Source organism: Chrysemys picta, chromosome 19, assembly GCF_011386835.1.
Source record: "Chrysemys picta bellii isolate R12L10 chromosome 19, ASM1138683v2, whole genome shotgun sequence".
Classification (NCBI taxonomy): Eukaryota; Metazoa; Chordata; order Testudines; family Emydidae; genus Chrysemys; species Chrysemys picta.
Window position 1 is genome coordinate 22,278,987 of NC_088809.1, and position 22,308 is coordinate 22,301,294.

Here is a 22,308-nt window from a genome sequence, read left to right on the forward strand (position 1 = left end):
AGGGGGGATTTGATAGCTGCTTTCAACTACCTGAAAGGGGGTTCCACAGAGGATGGAGCTTGGCTGTTCTCAGTGGTGGCAGATGACAGAACAAGGAGTAATGGTCTCAAGTTGCAGTGGGGGAGGTTTAGGTTGGACATTAGGAAAAACTTTTTCACTAGGAGGGTGGTGAAACACTGGAATGGGTTACTTAGGGAGGTGGTGGAATCTCCTTCCTTAGAGGTTTTTAAGGACCGGCTTGACAAAGCCCTGGCTGGGATGATTTAGTTGAGGATTGGTCCTGCTTTGAGCAGGGGGTTGGACTAGATGCCCTCCTGAGGTCCCTTCCAACCCTGATATTCTATGATTCTATGCACACGATGCCCTTGGCAAGGGTAAGGGAGGACAGATGCTTCCAAGATTCCTTTGCACCCATAAGTGCTAGAAACCAAGTGTTTTGTGGCAAAAGCCAAAACTCGGGGCAGCGATTGTGGAGCAGGGGCCCCGATTCCGGGCACGCGCAGGGCCCTGCCTCTGAGATGGGATCCAGAGGGTATCCCTAAACCAGCTGGGGAACAAAGCAGGAGAGACCCTGCCTCCTGCCCCGACCCCTCCTGATGTCACTTCTTGGAGTGGTTCCTCTTACCTTCACTGGGCTGTCCCACTGTGTCAGCCATTCCTCCTCCTCTACTCCACACTCCGTACAAATGGATTCTTGATCAGTAGCACTGGCTAGTGGTGAGTTCAGAGCGTTTCTCTGTGTATCACAAGGGGGAATAATTACAGATGGGCTTGAGCAAGTGCCCCTGACCCACGCGCCTGAATGCTGGAGAAGTTTGGGATCCAAACTGGGATCTGGCTCCAAGTTTCATGGTTCTCCCCTTTCTCTGTAACAGATCAAACCAAAACCCCAGATCCAGGCACCCCCAAATGCATTATGGGCTCAGTCCAGTTTGGAGTGGGCAGGAGCTCACCCCACAAGAACCATGATCACAACTGACACTGATTGACTCCCTCAAGTCAGCGCAGAGACAGAACACCCCTCTTGCCCCTAGAGGGGTCCATCCAGGGTGGGGCTGAGGCACATTGACAGGACATCAGGGCAAGACTAGACTTCCCCTGCTGCTTCCCACTGAGTCACCCACATGGGTCTTCAGCACTGAGAAGAAACAGGCAAGCAACAACTCCTGTCTCTCCTTGGAGACCTGCCCTGACCCTGCTGTGAACATGGGAGGGGATACTGGCTGTATACCAAGCCTAGGAATCACTTCCATTCCTACCCATCCATCTCTCTAATCTAATCCATCCAATCACCTCATCCATCCAATTATCCCATCCCATCAACCCATCCATTTCACCCTTCCATCCATACATTAGCAAATATCACGATTTATGTATGTTAATATGTGTATTTATGTATGTAATTTTTATGAGTTTTGTATGTTAAACTCTCATAATTCTTTTACATACTAATCAAAAACCTTTTTGTGTGCACCTCTATATTTACTGCCCTATACATACTGAAACTAAAATCTTCTTTGTCCTTCAATTGAATCTAATGGGTGAAGGAAAAATGATGGTGTGACATTGTCTAATTAAAATATAATCATGCAAATCATTATTGCTACCACTGTTATATGATTGCAACAAAAATATAACTTATGACCAGAAAGGGTTAAACAGCTTGCAGGCTAACTAACCCAAAGCCAAGCTTTAAAGACGTGGGGAGATAACGTTTGAGTTTTTGTGTATTTACATATGACTGCCTGATGGATAAATTGCCTTGTGTTAATCTGTGTGAATAATTAACAACGATGCTTAGGAAATGGGGCCTATTGTTCCCCGAGGGACTCCAACTTGTCAAGACGACCTGAAATTGTACAAAAGATTCTTGAGTCCTGATCCTGTTTATCTCAGATCTGCTTGCGGCTTCATACAGGGGAAGCTTAAGCCATGAGGACTGAGATCCCAGTCCTAAACTGGAACGCCCTGCAATGATACTGGACATTGGACTATAACCTATGAACTATTTCCGAAAGAACTCTTTGCAACTACAAATCTGCACCTCAAGAACTGAACTCATGTCTGTGTGTATATTGATCTTTTAACCACACTCTCTTTTCTTTTTAATAAATTTTAGTTTAGTTTATAAGAACTGGCTATAGCGTGTAGTTGGGTAAGATCTGGAATATTCATTAACCTGGGAGGAAATGTGTCCGATCCTTTGGGATTGGTAGAACCTTTTCTTGTATATGATGAAATAAGATTTTCAGAAAGCTTCATCATATTTGACGTGGGAACCTGGACGGAGGCCTAAGGCTGGGTTACTTTAAGGGAACTGTGTTGTTGGTTTCTGGACAACCAGTGAGGTAATAAAGAAGCTGTTTTATGATGGCTTGGTAAATTCAAGTATTGAAAATATCCACCAGTTTTGGGGATTATCTGCCCCATTCTTTGCAGTTCACCCTAACTGGGTAACCTCAGCTGGCCCCCATTGGAACCATGGTCACAGATGGAATGTGGGCAATCTTTTACCCTGACCTTACTACTATAGCCCAGACACCCAAGGAAGGGACCCCTCAAAACAAATGACAGGCGTCTACAGAAGTATGTTATAATAAACAAGACTGGGAAATTGATATGGGTGCTTATGACCCAGTTATGTTTTGGGATTGAGAAGAAGCAATTCTTATTGCAGATGGATTCTGTAATGGATGAGATAATGACCCACTGAAAGATGTTTTTAACTCATTAAGAACTCTCGGTTGTCACAGCTGTTATTAATGACTTGGTTAGAGATTCCTTTTTGCTCATCAATCGGGTAAACTGAGGAACATAAAAGAGATTCCATGAGTAACTAGGAAAACAGAACACATGGTAAAATTAATCACAGAAAGGTATTTTTCCCTCCAAAAAGAAGTATCTTTATCTCGCACCCTAGAAAAGGAAAGTAGGTTGGATAGCTAATTTGTGAATGAACACTGCCAGTATTCCACTAGGTACAGAGGAAAGACCCAAACTACCTTCTCTTTGCCATCTACCAGGGGTGGTAGAGTGTATCTTCTTTCTGCAGTCTGTATAGTGCTGCATTAACCTTTCATTAAGTAATTCAATTTGCCCCCGTTATTTGACAATCGCAAATCATTATTAAATTCAAACATGCAACGCACCCAGCCACTAATGATGACCACTTACTCACTCGAGTAAGCCCACCGACTGCAGCAGGACTATTCCGCTGTGGAGTGCGCCCCGAGGTGAGTAAAGTTTTCACAGTTGGGCCCTTAGTGAACCATTGTCCTGTCATCCCAAGTGAATTTGTATCTAGGGGTCTGTCCTGGGGCTTATTTACATAGGTTCTGTTTTTTTAAATCATTTAATAATTATGATACTTATTAATTATGGGTCAAAACATTTAAAATAGAGAAAATCCATAGGCTCAATGGGTGAGAGTATTTTGTTCAGAACAAGATATCCTGAGGGAGAAAAATATAAGGAAAAAAGGATACAGCATCCCCCACCTCCTCTCCCTGACCCAAGCCCCTCATCTAATAGAGATGGACTCAAGCCACAGAATTCAAATCTGGATCCAGATTTCCATCCCCGCCCCCAAGTTCCGGGGTTGTTTGGCTCTGAGGATCGGATTCGGTCCATTATAAAAAGAAGGGTAATTGTGAAATCTGGATCCAGTTCAGATTTCAAACACCCAAAGGTTTGAGGAGTTGGCTTTGATCTTTCTCTGCTCTACAGTCACTGCTCAAAGCCAATGGGCCATTGTCCAACCTACCAGCCTGCCTGTGTGCTCTGTCATGGAATGTCTCCCAAACCTGCACCCCCAAACCTCTGCCCTTGTCAGTAAATAGCCACTAATTCACATGGCCCCTTCCAGAAGCCCCTGGCTCAGGCTCTTACCCACAGAAGGTCTCTCTGAGCTGTACTCACTAACCCTGCTCTCTCTGTAGCCCTTGGGTCTCAAGAAACCCAAGATCCTGCTGCTCCCTCCACACCACCGAACCAACAGGCACAGGGCTGGAGATGCTCCCCCTTATTTATATTGTGGCTCCGCCCATGGCCATGGCCACGCAACCTGCCCCCAGTGTGATTTCACCCAGAGATGCTTTGTGATGTGGTCCCCATGGCGACAGCTGGTGGGGTCACCACAACACCTGGAGGGATGCTGCTGCCCAGCCTGGCCCCACCCCAGTGCAGTCCTGATAAAAGCAGAGGGATGAAGGGCCCTCCCCTCCCGTGGGGGTTTGTTACCACCAGCTACCGTGCCTGTGCCGTCACAGTTAAGTCGGCATAGTCCTCTAGCCTAGATGTGGCATAAACTGACAGAAAGCGCTCAGCTGCTGGTGCAGGAACACTCCCTCCCCTCCCCAAATGACATTAGCTACGCCGACCAAAGCACTCTTCTCTTGGCATAGCTGCGTCTATGGGGGTTTTGTCGGCAGGGCTATGTCCCAGGGGGGTGGGGGGGTTTCCACACCCTGACTGACATTGCTATGCTGGGTCAAGTTTTGAATGTAGACCAAACCTCAGTAAAGAGGCTGAAGGCTTCATTTTACAGGGGAAAAGCAGGAAAGTCCAACCCAACTCCGTGTTTCTCACCCTCTTCAGGCTGGCGACCCCTTCTACAAAGTCAAAGTGTTTTACAACTCTCTCTCCCCCGCCAACATTTCCTGTACAATGATATCTGTGATAGCAGTCATAAGGCAATAATAGACTTGCTTTGTGTGTGTGTCTGGAATGGTGGACCAGGAAGACTTGATCTTGAAGGGTAAGTATGTGCAGGGAAAGGGAGATTTTCTTTGCTTTAGGTTGTAACAGTTTTCAATGCCTCATGACCCTCCTGATTGCCTTTTGTGACTCTTCCTGGGGACTGGACCCACCCGTTGAGAAATACTGCTCTAAATGAACGTCAAGTAAGACCTTGTTAGGTCCCCCCACCTCAGAGCTGCTCAGATGGGGAATCTCATTCAATTCATAAAGTAAACTGGACAGATCAAAGACTCCAGCTTTTCAATAAGATCTTTTAGATCTCATCTTTATGCTCCTAATCAAGAGTCCCAGCAATATGGACTCAGGCTGCCAACCAGAGAAACTTCAGACCTGAGTGGAGACACCCACCTCAACTCAGAGGCAGGAAATCCAGTAGTTTGGAAAGCAGGACTTAACGGATATTAAGATTATATCCTTGATATTGAATGACAAATCTGCCACTCTCCGACCATGGCTACTGACAGCAACTTGGGACCAACTTGACCAATATTCAAAAGCCTTCACAATTCAACAGAATCAGAGGAAACATAGAGAAGTTCCTGCCTTGTTGCCTGAAAAGGAATGCAATACTGATGTTAGATCTGGCTTGTCCTCGAATCAGAACCCTAGATTAGCGTGTTATCCCTGCAGGGAAAAGACTTAACTGGTGTTTACCCCACTCACTTACAGTAAAACAGACAATACAAGATAGAGCCTTTGATGGAGCATTTTTACTGTTGAGCGACAACTCTGCCTGAAGGACCTGTCAGTACATGCTCTTTCCCAGTAGATAAGACATTGGATCCTCCCAATGAGGATACTGAACTTTACCAACAGGACATTTCCCTGGCACAACTGGCTAGAGCAAACCCCTCTTTAGCCGTCTGTGTAACACATCCCCATATGCTGTCCACCAGAATTCAGACAGATTTGGGTTTCATAAAGCTTGGCAGGTCAGAGAACCAGCGCTCAGCTCCAGAACCTCTGTGTGGAGCTGTGATGTGGTGCCCACTCCATACAAGGCCTTAGGGAGTTAAGGGGACCAGGTCAGACCAGCTGCACCTGGAGGAGGACCCAGGGAGCAAGGAGGACTAATTAAAGAGGAAGCTCAGGTGGACAGGAACAGGAGAGGCCTGTATAAAGCCCAGCAGCTGACTGTAGAAGGAGGCTGCTGAGAGAGAAACTGCAGTCACTGTTAGGGTGGGAGAAGGCAAGGTAGGAAATAGCCCCGGGATACATCAGTAAGGGAGAGGACTGGGCAGACCTTGACTGCTTTGGACTGAAAAAAAGTGTAGAGGGAGTTCCTGGATTCCCCTCCCAGCCATTGGAGAAGTGGGACCATTAAAGGGGCAGTGAAAGAAGAGTGCCTGGGACAGTGGATCTAGAGAGACTTTGATGCACATGATCCTCTGGAAGGGGGAGCTACAGTGGAGAGCCAAGCCACGAAGTGAGAGCAGCGTAGTCCCGAGAGAGTGACGAGTGCCACCAAAGGAAGGGGCATCGGCCTGGCGGAGCTAATCCCCAAATGCAGCCAGAAGGAGGTGCTCCAGCGGTGAGCAGGGCACCCCATGACAGGAGCGGCTGGAGATCAAAGTGAACGATCCTCACCATCATCTCGGGCTATTACTGCACATGGCAAGAAGGGGATAAGAGAACACCCTGGAGAGCATGCTCTAGCCCTCTCTTACACAATATAGCATCTTAAAAGTACTGAGACATTGTGGCTCAGGTGTTCCTAGTGTCAAGAAGGAGCACGATTGTCTTAAGCAGCCCTGCCAAGGCCTCAGACAGCCTCGTGTAAAAGCTATCTCATAATGACACCATTAAAGAACCTGTCTACTGCAGGGAAGTTTGCATATCTGGAATATGTCAAGGCTTCAATGACCCCACAGCTTTTAAGCAGGGATGAAAGTGCCCTTGTTTATACAAAATGTGAGGGAAGAGCCAACTGAGGGTCAAGTCTAGACACAGGCAAAGTTGCCCAAACATTCAGGGAGAATAATCATACCAGATATTTGATGTAATATTTGCTGCCAAAGAAAGGCCAAAGGGTGAGGTGCTGTTTTATTGATAGAGGTCTGCGTTGCCTCCACTTAGAGGCATGTACACGGAGACAGAGATACAACAAGATGAAAGTGACTCTCACAACACCTGCTGCTTGTGGCTTTGATGGGACCATGGCACAGAAAGGGGAGAACCTCTGGGTTCTTTTGCAAACCAGAAAGACCTTTCTCTGGAACACAGCCGCGAGTACAATGTCCCATAGGGTGTCAGTACAGATGCACAGCATTTAAGGAGTGGGCCCACCATGCCTGTGAGGGTGTTCTATCTGTCACAAAAATCAAGTATTTCACCACGTTGTGTATGCACCTGGTCCAGCTTTAGAATCTTAGAATATTACTAATTGGTTACAAACTCGGTTAGAAGCTGTAATGTGGACAAGGCCCATAGGGAGGGGGCTGCCCCGTTAAGCTCCCTGGAAGTACGCCCTGCGGGGAGCTGGTATTTACATTTTCTATTGCAGAACATGCCATGTGGCGTAGGCCTCATGCCAATTCCTGTTGAGTTGCTGTACTTAGGGCTGATCTCATTCCAGGATCCTGGCATTTTTTTGTCTTTAGCAAAGGTGAAGGCTGTGCAGAGCCGTTTGTCTGTGCTTGGCTATTGGAAGGAGTTTGCCTGTATCCAGTTCCAGCAAGGATGGGCCATGTTTTCTGCCCCACATTATTACATACAAGGTGTTTGCCTGATTGCAAAGTAGGAGCCTAAAGATTTCCCTTCACGGTGCCACTCTTGGTAGTGGAATTTCAGTGTGAAATATTCCTCCATTCCAGGTTGCCATCTTGGCCCCAGCAACTGGAGTAGATCTTACTCTGCCTCTTGATAATCACGAGGAACCTTCTGTTTCATGTTCCAGAGACATGATGTTGATTGACCTCCACTTCCTGAGACAGCCAGATCCTCAGGATGAGGAGGGGGAGGGTGGACAGGAGAGAATCATTGTGATGACTCTCTTCATTGAGGTGAGACTCACTAGTTGCTAGATAAAAGCTGGGTTCAGGAGAACAGCTCAGGCCCAGCCTAGGCCACAAGGCCAGAGGGGATGGGGCATGTCACCTGCATCTCAGCAGCTTTGTGGCCAGCTCCTCTCTGCACAGGGACTGCTATGGGGAATAGCTCAGAGCACAAGGGAGGCACAGAGTGAATCTGCACCTTGCTGTAAGCTCGCTAGCTTTGGTTGGGCTGAGATACAGCAGGTCATCAGACAGAGGTTTTTCCAGCTCCCCAAGGCCATGTTCCTCTCCTCTTCTTGACTGGAGTTCTGTTCTTCTTCTGCCCCGGGGTCCTCTCCACAGAATGATCCCCCTTCTCATCACTCAGTGAGTTCTGGCGATTCCCCCATCCCTGGGGGTTATTTCTAACTTGTGCATTAGTCTAACTTGTGAGGGGTAGCGATGGGAATGAACTAATTGAAACATGAGCTGCTGGCTCCATACATGCTGCAAATTTCATATGAGTCAATGGCCATTGGGTAAAGAGGTCTCTCCAGGGAACAGACCCCACAGTAAGGCCTCTGCTACACACCCAGGTGTTGATTTGGCTCTTTCCAGTATGGCCCCACCAGACCCTGCTGGTACAAGGGTTTCAATCTCAAATGCATGACAAGTGGGATCCACATGGACAAAGAATCAACGAAGACCATGGGGGGGAAGGGCTGGAGGAGAGTATGGAACAATATTAATGGTTTGTCTCTTCAATAATCAAGCAGCTGCCAGACTTATCTAACCAGCTCTCCTAGCAGGTGGATTCTGGTCTGTTTCCTGAAGAGGAGCCAGTGGTGCAGTGCTGGTGAGTGACATGGGGCACAGTCGGCTTCATTATGACTGTGACTCTGCCATTTGTGGCATAGTTGACACCATGAGCATTTGCGGAGGCCCCCCGCTGTTAGAGACAATGCACCAGGCCAGGTCCCAGTGCGGAGTGTCCGTTGTTACCCATAAGAATTCCCAGCCCCATTGTGGCTGACCAGATTTACAGAGCAGTGAAGATTGCTGGCTGGAAGAGTTCTGGATGCTTCTGGAGGAGAGAAAGCAAGGATGGAGCGATGTCTGGGGCTCTTTCCCTTCCTGTCGGGTGTGTGGTTGGAATGGAAGACAGGGTGAGGCACAATTGCTGCTAGTCTAGGGCTAAGATTCTCACGTGCAGCACTGGAGTCAAAATTCCTTGGAAGCGCTAAGGACAGGTATGAACCTTGATTTTTATATAAAAAATGAACCTTCATACCTACTTCTTGCCCATGACAAGCAAAGCCCCCGCCACGGCTTGTTGGTACAGAGGGGTGACCCTGTGTCCCTGGCAGGGCTCGCTGTGTTGTTGGCCTTTGGCAGAAGGTGAACTGAGCAGTGTTTGGGTTCGTCTACACATGGAGCTGGGAGTGCGATCCCCAACACTAAGCTAGAAGCGCAGGGTGCCCGCTGTTACCCACAATGCATCAGACCAGGCCCCAACGCAGGGTGCCCGCTGTTACCCACAATGCACCAGACAAGGCCCCAGCGCGGGGTGCCCGCTGATACCCACAATGCACCAGGCCAGACCCCAGCGCGCGGTGCCCGCTGATACCCACAATGCACCAGACCAGGCCCCAGCACGTGGTGCCCGCTGATACCCACAATGCACCAGACCAGGCCCCAACGCAGGGTGCCCGCTGTTACCCACAATGCACCAGACCAGGCCCCAGCACGTGGTGCCTGCTGATACCCACAATGCACCAGACCAGGCCCCAGCGCGGGATGCTCGCTATTACCCACAATGCATCAGACCAGGCCCCAACGCAGGGTGCCCGCTGTTACCCACAATGCACCAGACCAGGCCCCAGCACGTGGTGCCCGCTGATACCCACAATGCACCAGACCAGGCCCCAGCGCGGGATGCTCGCTATTACCCACAATACACCAGACCAGGCCCCAGCACGTGGTGCCCGCTGTTACCCACAATGCACCAGACCAGGCCCCAGCACGTGGTGCCCGCTGTTACCCACAATGCACCAGACCAGGCCCCAGCGCGGGATGCTCGCTATTACCCACAATGCACCAGACCAGGCCCCAGCACGTGGTGCCCGCTGTTACCCACAATGCACCAGACCAGGCCCCAGCGCGGGATGCTCGCTATTACCCACAATGCACCAGACCAGGCCCCAGCGCGGGGTGCCCGCTGATACCCACAATGCACCAGACCAGGCCCCAGCACGTGGTGCCCGCTATTACCCACAATGCACCAGGCCAGGCCCCAGCACGTGGTGCCCGCTGTTACCCACAATGCACCAGGCCAGGCCCCAGCGCGCGGTGCCCGCTGTTACCAACAATGCATCGGGCTCGCGCGCATGTCCTCGCCGGTCACGCCCCTGTCGCGCGTTTCGCGGGGGCGGAGCAACAGGGGCGGGGCGGGGCCTCGCGGAGCGGCTGTGCCGGAAGTCGGGCCCGCTGGCTGTGGCGCGTGGGTCGCACTGCCGGGTACGGGGGCCGGGACGGGCCATGGCGCTCTACACCGCGGCCGCCTCCGTCCTGGACGGGCTGCAGCGCCGGGACGGCGCCCTCAAGACTCTGGTGTACAAGAGCCGCTTCCAGGTCGCGGGGCTGGGCCGTGGGGCCGGGCTGCGGGGCAGGGCCAGGCAGGGGTGGGGGATATTGGGGGCTGAGGGCAGGTATTGGGGGCAGAGCTGGGCAGGGGTTGGGGATATTGGGGGCAGAGCTAGGCAGGGGGGCTGGGGGCAGGTATTGGGGATATTGGGGGCAGAGCTAGGCAGGGGTTGGGGATATTGGGGGCTGAGGCGGGCAGGGGGGCTGGGGGCAGGTATTGGGGATATTGGGGGCAGAGCTAGGCAGGGGTTGGGGATATTGGGGGCTGAGGCGGGCAGGGGGGCTGGGGGCAGGTATTGGGGATATTGGGGGCAGAGCTAGGCAGGGGTTGGGGATATTGGGGGCAGAGCTAGGCAGGGGGGCTGGGGGCAGGTATTGGGGATATTGGGGGCAGAGCTAGGCAGGGGTTGGGGATATTGGGGGCAGAGCTAGGCAGGGGGGCTGGGGGCAGGTATTGGGGATATTGGGGGCAGAGCTAGGCAGGGGTTGGGGATATTGGGGGCTGAGGGGGGCTGGGGGCAGGTATTGGGGATATTGGGGGCAGAGCTAGGCAGGGGTTGGGGATATTGGGGGCTGAGGCGGGCAGGGGGGCTGGGGGCAGGTATTGGGGATATTGGGGGCAGAGCTAGGCAGGGGTTGGGGATATTGGGGGCTGAGGCGGGCAGGGGGGCTGGGGGCAGGTATTGGGGATATTGGGGGCTGAGGGGGGCTGGGGGCAGGTATTGGGGATATTGGGGGCAGAGCTAGGCAGGGGTTGGGGATATTGGGGGCAGAGCTAGGCAGGGGGGCTGGGGGCAGGTATTGGGGATATTGGGGGCAGAGCTAGGCAGGGGTTGGGGATATTGGGGGCTGAGGGGGGCTGGGGGCAGGTATTGGGGATATTGGGGGCAGAGCTAGGCAGGGGTTGGGGATATTGGGGGCTGAGGCGGGCAGGGGGGCTGGGGGCAGGTATTGGGGATATTGGGGGCAGAGCTAGGCAGGGGTTGGGGATATTGGGGGCTGAGGCGGGCAGGGGGGCTGGGGGCAGGTATTGGGGGCTGAGGCGGGCAGGGGGGCTGGGGGCAGGTATTGGGGATATTGGGGGCAGAGCTAGGCAGGGGTTGGGGATATTGGGGGCAGAGCTAGGCAGGGGGGCTGGGGGCAGGTATTGGGGATATTGGGGGCAGAGCTAGGCAGGGGTTGGGGATATTGGGGGCTGAGGGGGGCTGGGGGCAGGTATTGGGGATATTGGGGGCAGAGCTAGGCAGGGGTTGGGGATATTGGGGGCTGAGGCGGGCAGGGGGGCTGGGGGCAGGTATTGGGGATATTGGGGGCAGAGCTAGGCAGGGGTTGGGGATATTGGGGGCAGAGCTAGGCAGGGGGGCTGGGGGCAGGTATTGGGGATATTGGGGGCTGAGGCGGGCAGGGGGGCTGGGGGCAGGTATTGGGGATATTGGGGGCAGAGCTAGGCAGGGGTTGGGGATATTGGGGGCAGAGCTAGGCAGGGGGGCTGGGGGCAGGTATTGGGGATATTGGGGGCAGAGCTAGGCAGGGGTTGGGGATATTGGGGGCTGAGGCGGGCAGGGGGGCTGGGGGCAGGTATTGGGGATATTGGGGGCTGAGCTGGGCTGGGGGCAGGTATTGGGGATATTGGGGGCAGAGCTAGGCAGGGGTGGGGGATATTCGGGGCTGGGGGCAGGTATTGGGGGATGAGCTGGGCAGGGGGGCTGGGCCCCCAGGCTCACCGGGCCTGTCCCCACAGAATGTGAAGCAGCTCTATGCCCTGGTGTCAGAGACCCTGCGCTACTCACCCGTGCTGGACTCCATCATGGACGGGGCTGCCCTGCTGAAGGCTGAGAAGAAGCTGCCCCCACACCTGGCCAAGGTAAGGCCTGGCCCTGCCCAGCCTGTCTTGGGGGGATGCCCTGGGCTGGGCCTGACCCACTCAGTCTTGCTGCAGGTGCTGGTGTACGACTTGCTCTTTGGCAAGGGTCTGAAGTGCGGGGGCCGCTGGAAAGTGCTGGTGTTGAAGCACCGGGCCCGGCTGCAGGCAGAGCTTGCCCGTCTCAAGGTGCGCAGGAAGGTGAGCTGCAACGAGGATCTGCTGGTTCCCACAGAGGGGGTGATCCAAGGTGAGTGTGGGGGCTCTCCCCAGCAGGTGGGCCTCTAGATTGGGGTGAGACCCTGCAGGATTCCTATGCCCACCTCTGCCTGGATGGTGGCTTGTGACTGCTTCTGCAGTGGGAGGGTGTGCTGTAGTTCCTGGCTTCTTCAAGGGTATTCTCTGTACTTGTGCCATCATTTCACTAGGGATACGGGTCATGTATGGGGCAGTGATTTCCAGGTTCATTCTTTGGGGCATTGGGTCTGTTTGCGCTGGGCTCCTGGTTAACCTGTGACTTAGTAAATGGACTTGCAGACTGGGCTAGGCGTGACCTGATCTGTCTCTTCCATCTCTGTCTGATGCTTGGAACCAGCTGGAGTATTCTTGTATCTCAGGTGATTTGGGAAAAGGGATTGTGTGTGTCTAACCTGTTTGTTTTGCTTCCCCAGCTCTTCAAGTGCCACGTTATGTCCGAGTGAACACCCTGAAAACTTGCAAGGATGATGTGGTCGACTACTTCAAACGCCAGGGCTACTCCTACCTGGGCAGGGCAGCCAGGTAAGGCCATTCCTGGCCTGTCCCTGGACCCTGCGCTCTGGTCTTCACTGACCTGCCAAGCTGATAGCCCCAGATGGGAGATGGGAGAGTCCTTGCACCTACTGTAGTGACCTTCCAGACAATCAAGGGTTGGCCCCGCAGGAAGCCATAAGCCATCCTCTTTGTGAAGGGGAGGAGCAGAGCCTTGTGTGTGGAAGAGAATGAGAGGGGTAGGGACACTATCTTCAGTATTGGCAGTGGATGGGTTGGAGCTTCTAGAGTGATGCTCTGTGCCCTGGATTCTGCTCAGCTACTCGGCTGGCCTTGAGATAGGGTCGGAGTATGGGCTTTAGTTGGCTCATGAGAAAGGGGGAAGTCTGTAGCTGGCCTCTGAAGGACTTTTCAGCTTGGGGGAATCAGGATGTGTGTTCCACTAAACCCGTCTTCTCCCTCCCTGCTGTCTCTGGGTAGAATGGAGGAGCTGAGCTCCCTCTCAGGGAAGCAATTCCTCTTGGATCCCCACCTGCCGGAGCTGCTTGTCTTCCCGCCGCAGACAGACTTCCATGAGAACCGGCTGTACGTCGCAGGGCATATCATACTGCAGGACAAGGTGTGGGGCGCTGGAGCGAGAAGAGAGAAGTACCAGGGGGTGGTTCTGCTGTGGAATGGAGTGAGGCGTGGTGATGGGTGTCACAAGGCTATACAGGAAGGATGAATGTTGTTTTTAGGCCACAACCCCCACATACTTTGTAGCAAGCTAGAGCTAAATTCTGTGGCTTTCTGGTGCAACAACTTAAGATAGATCTAAGAAGTGGTGACCTTTAATGGGGCAGAATGGCCTAGATACGACCCTGAAAGATCCTGCGGTTCCCATAGTTCTCAACATGCTGCAGACTTTTGTACTGACAGCTCCTAACTGCACTGTAGAAATTGCCTGGGGCAGACTGGGAGATGCAGGAGGCAGTTTGGGGTTGTGGGATAAGGACCCCAGCTGGGTGTTTCTGCTAAAGAGCAATGAAATAGTTAAGCTTATCAACTCTGAAACCTAATGATGCTAGTTAAATGTCAACACCCCATCAAGACAAATGGGAGCAATTTGTGTCAGTCTCAGGCTTACTGCAGACTGAGGCAGCTGGCACGGCGTTGGAAGGCTAGCTCCATAACCATGAGGGTGACAAAGTCGTGTTTTGATGGAAGTTTTGATTCCCCAGCCGGGGGTGGATTCTGTGTTTGTGGAATGACTTGGGGGTAAGTGTCTGTATTGGGGAGGTAGGAACTGCAGGTGCAGAGCTGTGACTGGTGGTGTCTCTTCCAGGCCAGCTGCCTTCCTGCTTTCCTTCTGAGTCCCCCCTCGGGCTCCCATGTAATCGATGCCTGCGCTGCCCCCGGGAACAAGACCAGCCACATGGCTGCCATCCTGAAGAACAAGGGGTGAGTGCGAGCTGCAGGACGGAGCTGTGTGGGTGAGGGCTGCCTGCTGTTGTGATAAGCAATTTTCCCAGGGCAGGGCACTGAAACTCTAGCCTAGCAGCCGTTCTGATGAGGAAAGGAGCCTTGGGAGGGAGGGACACATGCTGTCTTTGGCCTCCGTTCTGCTCAGAGCCCTCTGGGTCCTGCGACAACCGAGGTGTTGATTCTGCAGCTCAGCCTGATTTCTCTGGCAGGGAACACGAGTAGGAACTGCACCCATCATGGGGTTAAAAGCAGGACTACACAAGGGAAAGGGGCAAGTACGTGGGGAGCGGGCGTTTTGCCTCTCGCATGTGGGAACTGGGAGTTGTTGTTAGCTTGTCTTGTTAGCTCTGTCCTTGCCTGAAATCAGTGCGGGACTGGGCAGCCTCTGCGGGGACTGGTGGCAGAGCACCAGCTGGAGAGTGAGGCTTGGCAACCAAAGACTCAGTTTGGCAGCCATTAATATAGAGTCAAAAGGGACCATCAGATCATCTACTCTGGCTTCCTGTACGTCACAGACCACCTGCACACTAACACAACAGCCAGAATGAGACTGAAGCAGTACAGCCCGCCGGAGACTCGACTGTTCTGTGTCACGGGGAGAGGGTAGGAGGGACCGAGGTGCAGCAGTGCCCGAGGCCCCTGCAATGGCAGGGAAACTATTAAGATATACCCAGATGTTCCTGGCAAGTGACCTGTACCCACCCACTGCAGAGAGAGGTGACCCCCCCTTCCTCCCCCAGCACGCTCCGGCTGTGCTCCGGCTCCTCCTGCAGTGGTGGGAAGGACGTGCTGTACTCCGGGGGGAAGCGGGTTAACAGACTTAGGGATGCACTCGGCCAAAACTGCTTTTGGTTGTCGGAGGTTTTCTGCGTGTCTGGGGTGGTGGGCCTGGCAGTGAAGGCAGGGCTCGGTCTGCTGGGTAATGATTCCTGTATTCCTCTTTGGGGCATTACATTCAGGCAGATCTTCGCCTTTGACCTGGACCCCAACCGCTTGGCCACCATGAGCACCATGCTGGTGCGGGCTGGGGCTAGCTGCTGTGAACTGGCCAATCAGGACTTCCTGACAGTTGACCCCAGTGACCCAAAGTACAGCAATGTGACCTACATCCTCCTGGACCCCTCATGCAGCGGCTCAGGTAAGGGGTGGGGGGTAGGCCAGGCCTGTGCAGAACAAACAGGGTGATGGTTATACCCACCTGGTGTACCTGGCTGTGAGTCTCTCTCAAGGATACGCTGAAGTCAGTGGGGTTGGTGGAGAATGGGCCTTTGGATGCAGAGCCTGGAGCAGGGGGGAGCCCAGCAGCTGGGTGATACAGGTGCCTGAATTGGAGCCCAGCTTGTCCAGGCCTCTCTGATAGTCTCTTCCCCCCAGGAATGGTGAACCGGCTGCCAGCTGAGGAGAGTGCCCCCAGCTCGGAGCGGCTGCGGGCGCTGGCTAGGTTCCAGCGCAAGGCCCTGAGCCATGCTCTGCGCTTCCCTGCCCTCCAGCGCCTGGCTTACTCCACGTGCTCGGTGCAGCAGGAGGAGAACGAGGACGTGGTGTGGGATGTGCTCCAGGAGCACGGCACAGCGTTCAGGTACAGACACTTGGGCTGTAGCCGGGTCTGCAATAACCAGGCAGTGTGTGGGGGTGCCTGTGGCGAGATGGAAGTGGAATTGTCCACTGGGTGGGGGACGAGCCAGGCAGCATTGTTAGTATCTGCTCACTGCGTTTCCTGTTTGGGGGTGGGGGGAGGGGACTGAAGGCATCGTTTGGGGCAGCTCTGAGGCCCAAGGACTGTAGCCAGTGGTTCCCGTGGCAGAGCACAGTGGGAAGAGGCAGATTTCCCCTGCCTCACAGTCACAGGCCACTGGCCAGCCAGGCACTTAGGCCTCTGGGTTGGTGCCCTGCAGCGGAGCGGGCCGTGGCTGGCTGGGTCACTGAGCTTCGGTGTGATCTTGCCCCCGTTCACAGGTTGGTAAACGTACTGCCTTCCTGGCCCCATCGAGGCCTCGCCACCTTCCCAGGTGCGGAGTGCTGCCTCCGAGCCTGCCCTGCAGCCACGCTGACAAACGGCTTCTTTGTTGCCGTGCTGGAGAGGCAGCAGGAATGCACCAGCCAGGGCTCCTCCAGGTGAGAGCTGGGGCTCGCCCTGGTTAGAAATCCTCCATTGGATGTGGTGTGGGGAGGCTGGCAGCACCATGCCCTGGGCTGAGTCATGGCCATTGTGCAGGCAGTCAGACAAGGCCCCTGGGCTGGGGGCACTCACAGGGGCGGGATTCTGGAAGAAGTGGGTTTGAAGGAGCTCCTTGACCCTGAGGCGAGGTTACCATCTAGCTGTGGGCAGTGAGCTGCAGGGCCTTAGGGAAGGACATAGATGGGAGGTGATGGAGAGAAGGTAGCTTGGGGTGGGGTTGGGGGGAGATTGTGCTGACTCCGGGAGCGGGGTGGGGTGGGGCTGGGCAGGAGGAGTCGGGTGCCAGACTAGCGGAGTTGTCAGTGTCGATGGAAGCGAGGCTGGGCAGTGAAGTCTGGTGGCGGGGTGGCCAGTCTGTTGGGGCAGCAGCTGGGGGCACTGCTGTGTTGGGAAGGTGACTTTGTCCTGCCAGTAACTCATGCTGCTTTGGGCTCTCCTCCGGCTGTTGCTTCCAGCTCCCTTCCTGCCGAGGCTGAGGTGGACGGTGGAGCAGAGAGGTCCCAGGATGGAGAGGGAAGGGGCCCTCGCGCTACCCGCAAGAAGAGGCGGAAGAAGAGCCCGTGTGTGAAATAAGGACTCGTGACGGGAGCTGCGGTGGCCCTGTGGTGGCAGCCTTAGAGCCAAGCTTCTGCCAGCTGCCTGCCTGCCTGTCCCGCTGCCAGAGCTCTGAGCCCTGAGGCGACGGGCCTGTGCTGCTGGCAAGCTTTCCCCCCACGTGGCCGGTCAGAGCAGGCTGTTCGGGCAGCACATGGTGCTGTCGAAGGGGGATGTCTGACCCGCTGCCAGCCCAGCGGCTGGAAGGTGCTCTGGCCCCAGCAGTGCACCCAGCCTGGGTCAGTGTGGAAGTAAAGCTTTCCAACCTGTTTCGGGTTTTGTCTTGAGTGAGTTTCTCTGAGCCCAGCCTGTGCTGCTGTGTGGGCCCCGGGGCCACCCCCTGAGCATGGGCTCAGACTCCTACCTGCTCTCTCCGATTGGCTCTTTTGTGAGGGTAGCACACAAACCATGACTCTACGCAATCCATCGGCTCCCCTTGGCAAGCCGGTGTCTTGGCCAGTAGACAGGCATGGGCCAGGCTACGGTGTTGTTTGGGCCTTCGTGTCTCTCTGGCAGGAACTGCTTTCTGGCCACCCGGAGTTTTGCGCCTGTGAGGGGTTGAGCATCAACTTTGTCTGACTCTTACTGGTCTTTCCTGTGGCTGGAGGCCAGCAAAGCCTGTAGGTGAGAGCTTGGCTGCAGTGGAGGGGGAGAAAAGTGACTGTCAATAGCTGGGAGGCAGCAGTGCAGTGGGTTGGGGTGAGGCATTACACCTGGGTCTAGAGAAGCTGAACTCAAAGGGGGCAGATCCGTGGCTGCTGAGAGAGGCTCATGAAAGCACCACCCCTTTCTCTGCGAGCCGGGAGCACTGCTCCCGTCCTTAGCAGCCAGCCCCAGGACAGCCTTGGGAGGAGGAGTTTCAACTGCCCAATGACCCCCCTCAATGCTTCCCTGCCCCATGCCTGTGTCGAGTTCGGTCAGTGCTGCACACTGGGCTACCTCCTGCAGCCCCCCCACAGCTTCGCTCCTCCTGCGCTGGCTACACGTGAGCACAGCGCAGCCTCCCTCCGTACAGCAGGGCCGTGCCTGAGAGACGCGCCGGTTACATTGAAGAACCCTGGGCTACTGCCTAAGCCCCAGCCCACCGGCACCCAGTGGGCGAAACTCTGCTTTGGGGTAGATGTGCTAGTGATGTGGGTGTGTTTAGCTTGAAGAACGCAATCCGCTCCCTCAGAAGCGCTGAAACTGTTCCAGTGCAGAGGATTCTAGGTTCCCCACCTCTTCGAGGTGCACAGCCAGTATTATTTCTGTGCTTGTGTTCCAGGGGACAGGAGTTTGCTCACCTGGCTAAAATGAGCTCGGTGAGGAATGTGCATTCTTTCTGCCTGTAGCCGTCTGGCCAGCTGAGTTAAGGGACTGTGCAGAACTGTGGAAACCAAGGCACCACACGGAAGGGCCAAAACTTCAAGTCCTGGTTTTTCACTTGGGTGTTTCACTGGATGCCTTAGAGGACCCTGATTTTCAACATGTCTCAAGTTGTACTTGAAATGCCGCCTCACTTAACAACTCCAGGCTGCGGTGACAAGTGGAGGTAGGGAAGCCAGCACTCCCACTGATAGCTGAGAGTTCAGTACTTCACACAAGTGCTCTTGTTTTTCAGCAGGTCTCTAAGGGTAGGACCTAGCTCAAAACACCAGCCTTGGCTTCTGGCTTCCTTTTTCATCCTGTCTCCCACTAGCAGGGCCCATTCTATTATTGTATTAAAAATGGTCAGTTCAACTCTGAGAAGAATTTTTTTTTCCTCACAATTTGTACCGAAGCTGTGAACTCAGTCCCAAGGGCTGAAATGAGGCCACAAATGTAGTACAATTAAAAGGCAGTGGACATTTAACAGAACTATCCAAAGTTATAATTGGCAGGCCAAAAAAGAACGTGAAGAACAGCGAGCCCAACGCCTCAAAAAGTAATAGCACAAAATGTTGTAAGTGCATCACAAGCAGGAACCTGCTGAACAGCCAGTGGGGCCCCCGGCCAGTCGAGCTACCCAAGGAGCACTCGTGGTGGATTAGGCCACAGCAGAGAAGCGACATGAATTTTTTGCATCAGTCTTCACGGCTGAGGATGTGAGGTAAATTCCCACACCTGAGCTGTTCTTTTTAGGTGACCAGTCTGAGGAAGTGTCCCAGATTGAGGTGTCATTAGAAGAGGTTTTGGAACTAATTTACCATAAGTCACCAGGAGCGGATGGTTTTCACCCAAGAGTTTGGAAGGAACTCAAATGTGAAACTGCAGAACTAGTAACTGTGGCTTGTAACCTATGATTTACATCTGCTTCTGTACCCAAGGACTGGAGGATAGCTAATGTGATGTCAATTTTTAAAAAGGGCTCCAGAGGTGACCCTGACTTCAGTACCAGGCAAACTGGTTAAAACTATAGTAAAGAACAGAATTGTCAGACACAGAGATAAATGTAATTTGTTGGGGAGGAGTCAACATGATTTTAGTAATCTATGCCTCACCAATCTACTAGAATTTTTTGAGGTGGTTAACAAGCATGTGGACAAGGGGGATTCAGTGGATAAAGTGCACTGAGATTTTCAGAGAGCTGTCATGGGATAAGAGGGAAGGTTCTCTCATGGATCAGTAACTGGTTAAAAGCTAGGAAACAAAGGGTAGGAATAAATGGTCATTTTTCAGAATGGAGAGAGGTAAATAGTGATGTCCACAAGGTCTTTACTGGGAGCAGCACTATTCAACATATTAAAAAATGATCTGGAAAAAGGGGTAAAAAGTGAGATGGCAAAATTTGCAGATGATATAAAACTACTCAAGATAGTAAGTCCCAGGCAGACTGTGAAGAGCTACAAAGGGATCTCACAAAACTGGGTGGTTGGGCAACAAATTGGCAGATAAAATTCTAAGTTGATAAATGCAAATTAATACACATTGGAAAACGTAATCCCAACTATATATATAAAATGATAGGGTCTAAATTATCTGTTAACCTTCAAGAAAGGGATCTTGGAGTCGTTGTGGATAGTTCTCTGAAAACATCTGCTCGAGATGCAGCAGCAGTCAAAAAAGCAAATAGTGTAGAAAATCATTAGCAAAGGGAGAGAGAAGACAGAAAATCTCTTATTTCCTCTATATAAATCTGTGGTTCACCCACACCTTGCCTACTGCATGCAGATGTGGTTGCCCCATCTCAAAAAAAGTATATTGGAATTGGAAAAGGGCAACAAAATTATTAGGGTTAGGGGATAGCAACTGTCTGAGGAGAGATTAATAAGACTGGGACTATTCAGCTTGGAAAAGATGACTAAGGGGGGATATGATAGAGATCTATAAAGTCATGACTGGTGTGGAGAAAGTAAATAAGGAAGTGTTATTTACCCCTTTTCATAACACAAGAACTAGGGGTCACCAAATTAAATTAATAGGCAGCAGGTTTAAAGCAAACAAAAGGAAGTATTTCTCCACACAATGCACAGTCAACCTGTGGAACTCTTTGCCAGAGGAGGTTGTGAAGGCCAAAACTATAACAGGATTAAAAAAAGAACTAGATAAGTTCCTGGCAGATAGGTCCATCAATGGCTATTAGCAGGGATGTGTCCCTAGCCTCTGTTTGCCAGAAGCTGGGAATGGGCGACAGGGGATGGATCACTTGATGATTCCCTGTTCTGTTCATTCCCTCTGGGGCACCAGGCATTGGCTGCTGTCAGAAGACAGGATATTGGGCTAGATGGACCTTTGGTCTGACCCAGTCTGGCTGTTCTTATTCTAGTTAATGCACTAACAGAGAGACACCTGCCTGATGGATTAGGAGGAAACCTCACGTGGAGGACAGATTATCCTATTTGTACTTAAGGGGCAGTTTCTTGCACTTTCCTGTGAAGTGTCTGGTGCTGTACTGGCTGCTGGCAGACAGGACACTGGCTTTGATGAGCCTCAGGTCTGAGCGTCTGGCAATTGCGATGTTCCCAAGCTCTTCCCTAGTCTAGGACTGAGTTGGCTCTGGAATTTAGCTCTGCTGGCAAAGTCCTTCCCCTGTTCTGCAAAGGCGTTCTGCTTGGTTTCTGTGGTATTGGCTAGCGCTGGTAAGATGTACTACAAACATTCTGAATTCCTGTTGCTATAGGCTCATTCTGTCAGGGGCAGCGAAGGTCAGAGCCAGTATTATGTGCACGGCCGTAGGAGCATGTTATGGGCAGCATGCACGTGGCTAAGGTTTTGCTTCAGAAACTTGGACCCTCCCAGTACTTCTAGCTGAAAGTGGAAGGGCAGTGTCACCGCAGCGCTGGTCTAGACCCAGGCTAGGGCTGTTCCAAGGTTGAAGTGCTTTTGAGGTTGCCTTGTCTATTTCCAGAACTTGCTCTCAGCAAGGTGCGTTCACTGTCTCCTCCAGGCAGCATGGATTGTTTCTAGCTGGAACCAGGGGACCTTCAGCTTTAGCACAGCTCCACACCTACAGACGCTTTTACCACCCAACTAAAGGGCACAGAGCCCCTCTTCCCACAGGGCCAGGCTAGGGCCCCCTCTTCTGTACTATCTGCAGACTACGGGTAAATAGCATCCTACTCAACAGATCTTGAGCTTAGCTGCATATTCTAGTGAGGGCAGGATCGAGCCAGGGCAGGGAAGTTCTACCAATTTTGCTGTATTAACCACCCACAAGGATTGATTTGTGAACAGCAGCAGCATGAGAGCAATCCAGCTGCTGACAGGATCACCTCACCCCAGCTGGGAGCAAGGTGCACTGACACCAAGGGGGTGGCCAGTCTGATGAGCACAAGGCAGCCCCAGGGGTTCTCACAACACTTTTTGGTGACCTCAGCGTGCAGCCACCAACGCTTGCTGGTGGCCGCTCTGACATTTTCCTAAAATATTTAACTTTAGGAAAAACAAATACACACGTCCAAATCATTGTCCCTGATGGATGTGGGTGTTTTTGCAGACTCAATAATAAAAATGTATTTTGGTGCCTTTAGTCCCCACCCATCACCTCTGGCCCCCAATACCTCTCCCTGCTCCCCCACCCCCTTAGGCCTCCACAGCCTGCCCCCACTGCTCCCCCCCCTCCATTGCCAAGCTCCCTTTCGCAGCCTTGCACTCCAGCCTCACCCCACTCCTTGCCTCTTGACTACAGT

The 22,308-nt window shown here is 52.9% G+C and overlaps 2 protein-coding genes across 4 annotated transcripts in view; one reads left to right on the forward strand and one right to left on the reverse strand.

Annotated features, from left to right (window-relative positions):
* The window catches only part of LOC135976643 (maestro heat-like repeat-containing protein family member 2A), a 31,168-nt gene extending 21,149 nt beyond the window's left edge, over window positions 1-10,019 (reverse strand). The window contains exon 1 of the mRNA XM_065573511.1: window positions 626-10,019. Coding sequence (XP_065429583.1) covers window positions 626-656 — 31 coding nt within the window. The 5' untranslated portion in view covers window positions 657-10,019. The remainder of the gene's footprint in view (window positions 1-625) is intronic.
* An 18-nt stretch (window positions 10,020-10,037) lies between these two features.
* On the forward strand, window positions 10,038-17,492 carry NSUN5 (NOP2/Sun RNA methyltransferase 5). 3 transcript variants are annotated; one of them, XM_065572972.1, is made up of 10 exons: window positions 10,038-10,247; window positions 12,115-12,237; window positions 12,313-12,484; window positions 12,906-13,014; window positions 13,465-13,603; window positions 14,309-14,424; window positions 15,408-15,586; window positions 15,823-16,027; window positions 16,405-16,563; window positions 17,083-17,492. In XM_065572972.1, exons 1-10 carry the CDS (start codon window positions 10,053-10,055, stop codon window positions 17,198-17,200), a joined length of 1,515 nt encoding a protein of 504 aa, XP_065429044.1. In that variant the 5' UTR covers window positions 10,038-10,052; the 3' UTR covers window positions 17,201-17,492. The 3 variants fall into 3 exon arrangements, with proteins under 3 accessions (XP_065429044.1, XP_065429042.1, XP_065429041.1); XM_065572970.1 differs by having other exon boundaries at window positions 10,103-10,342; XM_065572969.1 differs by having other exon boundaries at window positions 10,174-10,361.
* The last annotated feature ends 4,816 nt before the right edge of the window (window positions 17,493-22,308 follow it).

Bases quoted from the DNA above. Each gene is read 5' to 3' on its own strand.
- NSUN5 (XM_065572970.1), top strand. From the start codon at position 10,118: ATGTCCTCGCCGGTCACGCCCCTGTCGCGCGTTTCGCGGGGGCGGAGC. The intron at 12,238-12,312 runs GTAAGGCCTGGC...GTCTTGCTGCAG, and splicing joins TGCCCCCACACCTGGCCAAG to GTGCTGGTGTACGACTTGCT. The intron at 16,028-16,404 runs GTACAGACACTT...CCCCGTTCACAG, and splicing joins GAGCACGGCACAGCGTTCAG to GTTGGTAAACGTACTGCCTT.